Source organism: Pundamilia nyererei, unplaced genomic scaffold (genome assembly GCF_000239375.1).
Source record: "Pundamilia nyererei isolate P.nyererei 1_Seehausen unplaced genomic scaffold, PunNye1.0 scaffold00062, whole genome shotgun sequence".
Taxonomy (NCBI): Eukaryota; Metazoa; Chordata; class Actinopteri; order Cichliformes; family Cichlidae; genus Pundamilia; species Pundamilia nyererei.
This window is the reverse complement of record NW_005187463.1, coordinates 2,303,713-2,315,622: the sequence shown is the minus strand read 5'-3', so window position 1 is coordinate 2,315,622 and position 11,910 is coordinate 2,303,713. Positions and strand designations below refer to the sequence as shown.

Here is an 11,910-nt window from a genome sequence, read left to right as displayed (position 1 = left end):
ATGTAGGTGTGAAAGTGTAACATTAAACAAAAATAAATGTGCAGAAGAAGAAGAAGTTAGGCGATCTAGTATCACAGTGTTACAGAGATAAAGTCCTGCAGGACGTTTGTTGCCATGTAATCAGTCAACACACTCGAACTCTTCTTTACTCACAGCGACCTCATTTATGGGCAGTGGATGAATGAGTAAGACATAATATTATACTTTTTACAGAGATGGTGTTCCTATGTGACCATTCAAATGCACCTTGCTTTTCTATGTCTAAGAGCAACACTGCCACCTATTGATCACGAGTAAAAATGCATCTGTGGTGCACTAAGGTCAAGTGGTGCTGGAAAGCTTAGGCTTGATTTCTTCTTCTCCTCTTCACTCTAACACAAGCTAAACGACAGAGCACACAGCTCTCTGCTCCACAGAGCGAGTCTTGTGATCAAAGGAGGAATCAACAATAAAACTCTGCAGTGCACAAAACAAGAATCCAATCTGCAACTACACATGTAACAAATTCTATTTAATAATTATGTAAATATAATCAGAACAAAATTGAAATCATCTGACTTGTACTCTTATCAAAGACGTTGGAATTATACTGTCACATGTGAGCATGTCCAAAGATGTTTGCTGGTCTATTTTTTGCTTTTGAAAAATAAGATGGTTGTTATGGTTGCTACCCTCACCCCCTATGCAGCAGACAAAGGTAAGCACTCTGTAATGCAGCCTGCAGGAAGTAGCCCAGTTCAATATCACTGGGTGAGTGAAGTAAAATGGTTTTGGCTGACTTGATGTGGGGTGTTGTTACAACCTGAAAACACAGAGATAAAACAGACAAGATTATTAACCCCCTATGAAATTTAAAGTTTCTGTCAAAAGATTATTACAACAACTCAGTAAACAGTAAAATGGAGTAAAATGCCAAACCAAACACAGCCATAACAGGGTCACACACGCTCATGCTCTCACACGGGCATAAAAAGCCCACCTTATCGAGCTCCTGCAGGTAGGACAGAGCTGCGTCACAGGCCCTGAGGTAACAGGACAGGGACTCCTCCTCTCTCTCAGAAAGACGAACACGGGACACGGCAGACAGCGTCTGGTGATCCAGAGACAGACCTGAAACGCACGGAGAGAGACCGTGGCGTTTTTACGAGCACCTGCTCTCAGCGACTAACTAAGCAAACAAACTAACAAAAGCTACCATTAAAAATGTAACTGCTTTAGTTTTCAGCTGGTCAGGTTAAGCTGAAAATGTAATACAGGAGCTGTGGGTGACTGGAAGAGGTCAGTTTACCTGATAAAATCATTAGTATTACTAATAACAACATTTCAAACAGGGTTTTTCGAAATGTGGCAGCTAGGGGTAAATGTTGTGACGTATATGTGAAATACGGAGGCTGAGCCTCACAAAATAGACTGAAAGTGGCGATAATCAGACTTTACTGCTTCAACTGTTTGTCCATTCATTGTTACTCGGTCTGCACTTGCAATGCTCAGTTGCTCTGACAGACTTCACCGAGATAGATCTGAAAATACAAGTGAGTTTAGTCTGTTAAAATGAGACTCGGATGTGCGTTGGACAGCTCTGACAATATTTACTAGTCCCAGAGGATGAATCCTGATCTTAGATGATCCCATGACTTTTCCTCGAGCATCTCTCAAGGTTAGTATTTGTGATTTCAAGTGAAGTATCTCAGCAGTTCTTGGATGGAAAATCGGTACAAATGTTAGCGTCTCCTTCAGGATGAGCATCTAATAACTATGGTTATCCTGTCTGCATGGCCATTTTCAGTTATACAAACGAAGGCATCACCTTTAGGGCTTTGATTGTCTTCCTGTGGAGGGTTAGGGCTAGTTCCTTTCTGCATTTCTATGCTCATGAACATCCTTCCTGCCTACATTTTCCCCTAATCCCCCTTAGTCAGTCGTGGTAGATGGCTGGTTCACCCAGAGGTTTCTTCCTTTCTTCCATTTGGTTTTGTGGAGGGGCCTTCACCTTAAAATTTAAAGCTTTGTGCTGTATACATAAAAATTGAACTGAACACTGTCCTTTTGTTTTTGTTTGTTTGTTTTTTCTACTTATAATTGCATTTCTGATGCACAAGTACAGAAGCGGCCGTTAACAGGCTGGTGCCGTCCAGATGATGTCTGCTAGTGCACTTATTTGTACAAACAAGTGGGAGGGTGTGTGTGTGTGTGTGTGTGTGTGTGTGTGTGTGTGTGTGTGTGTGTGTGGGGGGGGGGGGGGGGGGGGGGGACTTCTCGAGACCGCAGGAGGCCTGTGACGGGCAGCAGTCTCAAGCCAGACGCCAAGCTAAATCAAATAAGGAGACGTCATCATCCAAGTATTCACATCTGACTTCATTTCCAAAGAAACCCTGGGAAAAGTGCAGGAAGGAGACAAGCAGCTCCCGGAGGATCTGATCTACGTTAAAAGTGTTTGCAAAGACAATCCTTCAGTGGGCTTCAAAGCAATCAAAAGAAATCTGACAGTTATTGCAACAAATTCTCTCCAGTTTGATGAGCGTGAGGTCACATCCGATCATCAGGAAAAAGGGAGTGTAGCCGCGTAATGATGATGATTATGATGAGTGAAACAAGATTATCCAGGCCTCCAGTGTAATGTTCTGTGAATGTGATCTGTGACCTTTAATGATGCTGGTATTCAGTGAGTCACATTAGAGCAAAAAAACCCAAAAAAAAACACTTAAGGCTGTATCTGACTGGAAAGAGCATATTTTTAAAATGACTCCAAAATAAAAAGTGATGGAGGGGGAGGGGGGCGTTCATGTTTGGGCTTGAGACAGCTTGTGATTGTGACTAACTGTAAATCCTCCCTTCACGTATGACTCATGATTGTTGTGCTTTTAAAAGAAGCATCTGTAGAAAAACGTGTCAAGACAAAGACCAGAGGTGGGAAATCAGCTTCCAGACGAGCTTTACGTTGTTAGCTTATTCCCAATCTGCTCCCTCGAGGTGTCTGCGGGACAGAACAGCGATGCATAGAAAGAAAATGCACCGCTTCATCAGGAGCTTTAAGGTTAAAACACAATAGTAGCTCCGTGCCCAATCAAGCTGATGTTTTCCAGTCGTGCAACGTTTGAATCCACAGTCTGGCCCGTCGCCTCCCTTCCATTTCCACTTCCAAACCCCATAAAAGGTCATTGTGATTTTAAGGCTGTAACAGCTCCTATCAGAGGGATTAGTTAAGGGATCATTAAGGAAATGTATGACGAGAGTAGTTCAACCTTGCTGCTGGTGTTTTTCAAGGAAACCTGCCAGTTCTTAGAGCTGCTTTTGCTTACTGAAGGTGCAGGCTGACAAGCAGGAGATGTGCTGTAAATGTAAACTGTGCAGCGGTGTAGCAGACATCCAGAAGCCATACTGAAACACTGTCAGCTGTGTTATGAAGTGCATTATATTTCATGTAGATAGGGTTAGAGTGGGACCACTGCACAGATGCGACATTGGTGGAACGTCCTGAAAACATTGAGATTGCAATATATAATGTATGCTTTCCACCTCGCAAGTATTCTTTAAAACCACCACGGGTCTGTCTCAGCACTCATACCTGGCAGTATTAACAAGCAGTCAAATTTCTCCTGCGTGACATTTTTATACTAACTGTGCCTCCAAGGATTTTAGAGGTTTATGGAGCTCACTGGGACAGGCTTCATTAATAAGGACATATCGTCACTCTTTCACACAAAGACTATGGGCACAGCCAGGCTCCAGTGACACTTACAATCAGTTGGCATTAAAATCACACATTCAGGAGTGGAGAGAGGAGTTCCTGGAGTTAGTGGAGCGTTAAAGTGTAGAGTCTACTGTTTGTAAGAGGAAAAAGTTTTAATGGCTTCTGTCAGGTATATTTTTAAGTAATGATCCTGTTTCTAAATTAAAAGAAATGTTATTGCTGCTGAGTGCGAAAAAATCAATTAAGGTCTAAAGAGATTTTATTATTATTACGTGTCCTTGGTAGCTAGCGGTCTTCTGCTGTCGGTGCGCTGCTGCCACCAGCTGTCAGTCAGTGACATAGTGTAGAACCAGTAGCACGGCTGCAGTTAGCGGTACACGCTGATCGGCCACAAGTCAAAATCACAGGAAGGTGAGGTGAATCACATGCACTCGCTGTCGCCTTACAGTGAAATGCATTGGGAAACCTCGTGTCCTTGGGTTCATATGCGTCGTTACTTAGACACATACCTAAATGCTTTTGAGGGGCATCTGCAGAATGAAGTGGAACACACCTGAGCTACCTGCCCTGTAACCCCCTCATCCCAAAGGAGCTACTGCCAACGTCCTTTAAAATTAAATAAAAATGATCAGGAAAACCTCAAGTCCTGGTCCAAACTAAGCTAGTTTCTCCCCCATGACATTTCCCACGAGCCCTCCTGCTTCCTGCTGTCCCCTCGTTGTCCTCTGGTGCTGGTGAGTGCGCCGTGTTGTCAGTGATTTTGCTTTTTCATCGACCTTTCAGCCTTGCAGCTTAAAAATAGCCACTACCGTGTGAGTACGAAGATTAAAGCTCACTCCTCTTAACTTAAATGCATTCAAGACACTGTAGGATTTTCTTTCTCTTTGGTGTACCTGCACAAAAGTGGATGTGCAAATCTCTTTCTTAATGCTGCCCATTGCAACGACTGTCGATCATGGCAGCTTAAAGAAACAAAGTCACGCAGTAGACAGCCATACAGGACAGGAAGTGCAGAAAGATTATGTAACCAACTATATTCAGTTAAAACTGAGCAGAGAGCATGCGCAGAAAACTACACACTCCCTACTGCACATGCAACAGATTGGATTCTCTGCAGTGTTTATCTTTGTTTTCTCTTCAAAATTAGTTTTTCTTTTCTTTGCTATCAAGAACCAACCAATTAAACTCTTAGAAATAGGAAAGAAAAACATTTTTTACCTTTAATCACGAACGCCTCAGCCAGCAGGCGGAGGTGGTAGGTCGGCTGGTCATCCTGCGTCAGCTCCTCCAGCCCCACCCTGGCACACATTCCCTGGGCGTCCCGGTAGCGTCCCTGCACGTAGTGCACTTTGGCCATCAGCAGCAGAGCCTCGTTCAAGTACCGGGGCTGCAGGACAGCAATATAAAGAAATGCTGAATAGGAAGAAGCCTCGGAAAAGGATGGAATTTATAGAAGCTGTCGGTGCTCTGTGAAACAATGGCTTTAGGGCTTTGTTTGATTAAATGAAGGAAGTCGTTTTTTAAAAAGCAGAGCAAAGTCTAAAACTCAGATGTCAGAAGTAAGTTAGATGAGACTAACTGTTAGACGGCCTCGGCTAAGGATGGTATTGAGGAGTCTTTTGGCCTTGCACAGTTTGGGCTGGGTTTTGTCCACCAAAGGTTTGGACCTGCGTAGCAGATCCATGTTTTCCAGCACGCACTCCTCCAGCAGCGCCTCGGCCATCAGCAGCGTCCCGTAATCATCTAAAGGAGGGGGGCGGTATCGAAAAGGTTCACCGTGAGCGGAGTATGCTGAAGGTCTGAGCTAAAGGTCACAGGTCATTTGTTTCTGTAGCCAAAGCAAACCTCCCTCAGTCCATTCAAAACAGCAATTCCCAGGGAGAGCAGTTTAAACATGCCTGAGTCCTTAAGTCTGTTTAGAAACTACAGTTTCCATTTCTCCTAATATTTTTCCTAAAGAACTTTAATCTCGGTATCAGCAGATAAACACTCCCATCCACCTACAGCGAATTAAAGTTTACATGTGTAGTAAAACAACCTGCTTCAGATGGAGCCTTGCACTCAGTTACAGTCCAGTAGTAAACCTCAGTGTCTGTGTACACACACACACTCGATTAAAGCTTTCCTGTTTGGCTTTTTCACCGTGCGTATGTGTGTTTACCACTGCCAGCTCTGCGCGCAGTGTTTATGCCCTGATATACTTGACATATTTGCAAGTTTGGTTTATCAGCACAGTCAAGGCTGAATATATCTGCGAGGGGAAGGTGGGGGCTAAACACCAGGACGTGTCTCAGCCCGTGGCCACATTAGGAGCAATGTAATAACTGCACCGTCAAGTTGGAGCCTAGACTTTGGCAAGAATCGGTGTTGTAAGGACTGAGATAAAAAACAAAAACATTCTGGTTTCACTTCAAGACTTATCAAGTAGAAAGATCAAATTTACTCTGTAGTTTGCTCACACTCAGTTCTCTTGAATATCATCATTGCTCTGATTATCTGATTTTCTCTATTTTCATTTTAGGAGCAGCCTTATCATTTCCTACTAATCACCTCCCCTTTAGTCAACAATTTCCTTGGATTTCAATAAACATTTGAACCTCCTGTGAATAGGATCAAAGCGTTTCTTGCTATTACTGATGAGCTTTACTTTGTTTGAAGCGTGAGTAATAATGCTGGTTTCAATATTTTCATAGTAGCACATGGATCTCTTTATGAAAGAGGTCACTCATAGTGATAAACACAAAGAAAGTTTGCTTTTTTAGTTCTAATTCCCGGATGTTTTCAACCCATTGCTTGTTCTTTTATGAAAGACTCACAGCATTGATTTGGTCTCTTCTGTTCCTACTTTGTCCCTGTCAGACATCTCCCTCTGGGAGCCAGCATTCTTTCTTGTTTTTATTTTATTTATTTATTTATTTTTGCTTAAAAAAAATAAAAAAAGGAAAAAAGAAGCTCATTCAAGATCGTTTGAAACACTGAAGTTACTAAATTACTTTTTTCATTGTGTTTTAGTGGAGGTAGTTGCAAATTATCAAACACTACTGGTTAGCTAAAGGTTAGCCCTATAGCTAGATATGCTAATATATGAAGATTATAAACTCAGGGTTTGCAGGGAGATAAAGTACAGCAACTAGCTATCCAGTTAGTTAATGTTAACATTAAGTGGAGGTAGTTGCAAATTTTCAAACACTACTGGTTAGCTGATGGTTAGCCCTGTAACCAGATATGCTAATAATATGCTAAGAGTGATTTAAGGCAGATAAAGTATAGCAACTAGCTAGCTAGTCAGTTAAAGTAGTAGAGCATTTGGTTGCTTAGTAGCCAAATAACCCCTTTAGAAGTCAGTGCAGACCAAAATGGAGTAACAGATAAGCACGCACTGCACTAACATTAAGGTGGACAGAAACACCACTCTAAATGTTTGCTAAGATGTTAGCTGTGCAGGCGTGCCTTCCACTCTGGTATGTCTGAAAGCCACCTGTTTTGTAAAATAACTTGTGTTCCTCTAAGCTAAACCTCTGTGGGTAAACAGCTTTCTAATTTGACCTGAGTACACACTTTCCAGCTTAGTTTATAACATCCAACATCCCTTTCCTCATTACACCCAGAATTTTTAAACCAAAACTGTAATGGTGAAAATGCTAATATTGAGGATTCAAAATTAGACTTCAGAAGCCTCACGTCCATGATTTTCTAACACTGGAAAATAACTCAAAATGTTAGAAATATTCCAGTGTTAGAAAAGCAGCACTGCTCAGTGTTAGCCATTGTTAATCTTCAAAACTGACTAGGTTACTTTTAAACATATAACACTGTCAAAAGTGTTAATTTAACACTCAACAGTGTTGTATTTAACACTCAGAGGTGTGGACCCATTTAGACACTCTCTAGTGTTAATTTAACACTGGAGATTTTGCTGTGAATAAACGAAACCAGACACTGTGTTACTATGAGGTCTGTTTTAGTAGCTGAAGAACACAATTTTTTTTGATTAAGGAAGAAATTGACATTTTTAAATTGAGATTGAAACATTAGATTAGTTAGAAGCAACATTTCAATGCTCTAATATGAAATAATTTCAGATGTACACAGATGAATATAATGCTACACTACAACTTTCTGGTAAAATGGAGACACCTTGTGGTGAAAGCTTTTATTACATTTATAAAGGGTTTTTACAAAAAGTAGCTTTAAGGATACGTGCGATACCTGTGGGGAATAAAATGAATGGTCACATAATGTTTTTTAAATTCACAAATAAAAATGAATAAATAAATACATTTACTACACAGTAGAATATACTGTACTTCCCGTATTTTACTAAAAGCTCCAAATGTTCGTCTGCCTTACACACCTTATCCAAGTAGCTATCCTAAAAGATCTGCTGTTTTTAAGTAGCGCATTACCCCCATCTGTTCTTTCTGTTTGAGTGAGATAAAATCAGACTGTTACATCTTCCTCACAACATCACCTACAGCAAACTCCCCAAAGAAAAACATTTGAAACTTGAAAGCAGAGTACACCACCTATTACTGCTTTTTTACAGTTTTACAGTTGGTTGGAAGTTTAACAGCTTATTGCTTTACTTGAAACAAAGTTCCTCTATCTCTAATCTAAAAAGAAAAACCGTTCCACACACAGTTCCTGACAGATCAGCTACAGTGTGAGTCATGCATGCTCACAGAAATACCACATTAATTTAACACATGAGCGCGTGTGCGAGCAAGGAGAAACTGCTGGTCTGCACTATCAGCCAGGACCTCAGCCCATATTTACTCTGCTAAGGTGAGGGTTGGAGGCAGGTGCATTAGTGAGCTACCAAATGAATGCTTTATGAGGAACAGAAACAATATGCGTGTTTGCATTTCTTTGAGCACGTGTACAGTGTCAAGTGATTTCAAGGGCAGAGGCAGGCAGCTAATAACCTGTTGGAAAAATCTTGTTTTGCATGCAGGCAATACTGCTCATCTTGCACGCAGAAGGCCACTCAGTTCCTTTAATTATTTATATACCCTTTCAGTGTGTCTACTGTAAACTTTCATTGAGGCCATCCTACTGCCCTGTGTGACCCTCTCTGCACATCACATTTATTGCTGTAATATCAACGCTTGAATAGATTTGCTTAGAAAAACTTCAACAAGCAGAAGCCAGTGTTGAGAGATCAAGGTCCAACCTGTGCGCAAAAAACACTGCAAAAAATGTCCATGCTTGATCAACACTCAGTGAGTGTTTTGTGCAAATAATTAGAACTAAAGCTGGTGGATATTGCTATAAATCCTCAGTATTTTTAATTGTTTAAGAGAATTTCTTACCGCTTCTCCCTGGGAAGCAGCTTCCCGAAACTTAAAAAACTTTTTTTTTTTACAGTGTACAGATCAATAAACAGTTAAAAAACAGCCAGGAAGTGACAACAGCCACCTGAACTTAAAAAAAAAACCCCAGGTGCATACCACCATCAACTCACCGTCTTCGTGGATCCGCGCAGCCTGCATCTGCTCAACTATCGCCGGCATCTTGTCCCACTGGCACTCGGCCCGGTAGCGCTCCAGCTCCGCTTCCAGCCGGGCCTGAGTGAAAGAAATCCGGGATGCCATCGCCGCTCTGTCCCGATGGTGACTGTACTCCCCGGACACGATGGGAGTAACTGCAGACTAGGACCAGGAGAAATAAATGTGTAATCACAGAGTGCGGAGGGAGGCTGGTGGAGGGTGGGGTGTGGGTTATTACGGGCACAGAAAGTCAACAGCAGCAAAGTCCAGAGAAATACATGCAGGCGTTAACATGGGTTTAATTGCTGTTACATTACACATCTGTAGGAAGCCCCAAGAACCCGCACACTCTGTTTGTGCAGGAACTATTGCTCGTGTTTATTATAACATTCACATTCCTGCTTTTCTGTCTAAAGCTTTTCCCCCTTCAACTTCAAATGAGTGTGGCATTTGGAGAGGACTTGATCTGTAGCTGTTTGAAGGGAAGGAAGTCCTCTTAAAACCCATGCCCCTAATCTCTTGCCGTCAACACTTTAACTGGATCAGGTAGAGCTTAAGAAACAGCAATGCAAAGAATGCTGCAGCAAAGTGGGCAACCCAGCCGAGGCAGGATATACAGTACAGACACATATTGTGGGTTGTTTTTTTTAATAAATGAGTGAAAAACAAAATCTGTTGTAAATCTTTGGTTCACTGACGCTGGATCAGTACATCTGACAGCTATTGCGCTGTGAGGTGTAATTGCGCTTTATCAAGCTCAAGCTCAGGAATGTGATGTAAAATATAATTTCAACTAAATGGGGGACGCTGGGGGGAATCACACAGTGAGCAGAAACCACAGCACAGGGTGCACATACAGAGGAAACGAGGGTCACTGACTACTCAGGATCTATCAGCTACTTTATGACATTAAAATAAAACCTCAAGCCTCCTGAACAGAGACTTAGCTGCTTCATTTTCTCTCTGGAAAGTTGACATTTGCTTGACATAAACGACGCTCGTCCCTCTTGTCGTGTCCACCACCCTGTGCCGTGCGGTGCTGACGGACCTCACAGCTGAGCGGCCACGCCCCCTGCTGACGTAGAGAACGTCTCAACTCAAAGTGACCCGATAAGATAGGTCCGCCACCAGGGGCGTGGCTTCGTTTGAGCATGCAAAAAGGGGGCTCTTTAAGTGGATGTGTGTATGTGTGTGTTCATGGATATTTAGAACTTTATGGTAGGAATACTTTTCCATATGTAAATATCTGGGACATATCATTGGATTCTCCAGGCCTCTCTGAACCCTGGTGGGAATTTTCGCCAACCCCAAATTCTAGAGTGGCTCCGTGGTTTGGTGGGTCACACAATTTGTTGTGAAGTTTGCTGGTTCTATTCAAGGAAGAGACAGACAAAGAAAAGCCCAACATCAGAGGGTCACAAGCTAGTGTATACTCCTTCAGCTGGTGTTGTGCCAAAAAAGAGAGTGTGTTTTTTATGGGTAACGTATTTTATTATGTTGGTAAAAAAGACTGTAGTCAACAGGATTTATGGAGGGGTTATATATGGAGAGGAAAGAAATGACATGTTTTGCTGGTATCTTTATGATCCAGCCTTATTGTAATTACATTATATTCAATCTAGTGCTTTTTGGCCACTTAAAATATCTCTTGAGAGCTATTACATTATATTTGTTGCAATTTCTGCTGCCCTCTTGGCCATATTCCTCTTTAGAAAATACATTTTTAATGTTGATGTGTCTTTTTAGCTGGATAAAGCAATAGTATATAAAACTCACTTTGCCAAAAACGGATTGCTGCTTTTACCTTCTGGTAGGAAAAGTTGCTTGTGGTTTAAAATGACTTTATATGATTCTTGACATAACCCTATTTGACAGGTTATTGGTCATTTATAAGAGTTTAAATACTGGAAATCACTTTTTTCTTGGCACAACACCAGTCCTTAGCTGGCAAAGGTTGTGTCAGGAAGTGAAACAATGTGGATCTTTTTCCCGTGGTGACCCCTGCATGCACATAGCACAACAGGAGAGGAATTGACGCTGTGCTGCTATTGGCTGAGATCACAAATGCTGTGTGGGATGGGAATAATTAGGTTGGCCTCAAAAGATTCACTGGTTCCATAAACTTGTCATTAAGCATATTCATATTTGAGATGTGAAAAACACCCAACATTAGAGAAAATATGCCTGCCTCTGTGACAGGAAATCTTTACTGAGATTTTTCTTTTAAATCCATCTATCGTTTAATGTTTTATTAGGGAAGACAACACTGACACATACAGTCTTGTGGGGGGGGGGGGGTACATTCTTACTGATTCTGAGGAACTAAAGAGATTCAAGACTAAACTGGAGATGTTTGGCCAAAAGCAAACACAGGATAAGAGCACAAACACCTCATAGTGTCATGCACAGTGGTGACGGTTTGGATCAAAGTCCAGATTGAAACTTAATTGAAAGGCTGTGCTGGGACCTTGGGAGAGCTGTGCATAAACGAATGCAACCAAAGACCAATGAACCAAATTCTTGATGCATGTTCAATCATCCAGGTAAATCCCAAAAGGTTGGAACTGACCTCACAGCTCTTCATTCAGTGGTCTGGTTTTAGTCATTGTGCAAATATAAGATTGGGGAAACCTGCAGTCAGCTGAGACTGAAGAAGTCACTTGGATGAGTGACGAAACGTTTCTCCCACTGAAAACGCTACGTCCAGATGAACAGAATCAACTTTTTGGG

At 41.8% G+C, this 11,910-nt stretch overlaps 1 protein-coding gene across 1 annotated transcript in view; it reads right to left on the bottom strand.

Annotated features, from left to right (window-relative positions):
- ttc7a (tetratricopeptide repeat domain 7A) overlaps positions 1-10,222 on the bottom strand; it is a 62,640-nt gene extending 52,418 nt beyond the window's left edge. Inside the window, exons 1-7 of the mRNA XM_005735165.1 lie at positions 10,102-10,222; positions 9,156-9,342; positions 5,271-5,434; positions 4,910-5,078; positions 980-1,110; positions 678-802; positions 559-565 (exon numbers count right to left, since the gene is read on the bottom strand). Coding sequence (XP_005735222.1) covers positions 559-565; positions 678-802; positions 980-1,110; positions 4,910-5,078; positions 5,271-5,434; positions 9,156-9,342; positions 10,102-10,158 — 840 coding nt within the window. The 5' untranslated portion in view covers positions 10,159-10,222. The remainder of the gene's footprint in view (positions 1-558; positions 566-677; positions 803-979; positions 1,111-4,909; positions 5,079-5,270; positions 5,435-9,155; positions 9,343-10,101) is intronic.
- Between the last annotated feature and the right edge of the window lie 1,688 nt (positions 10,223-11,910).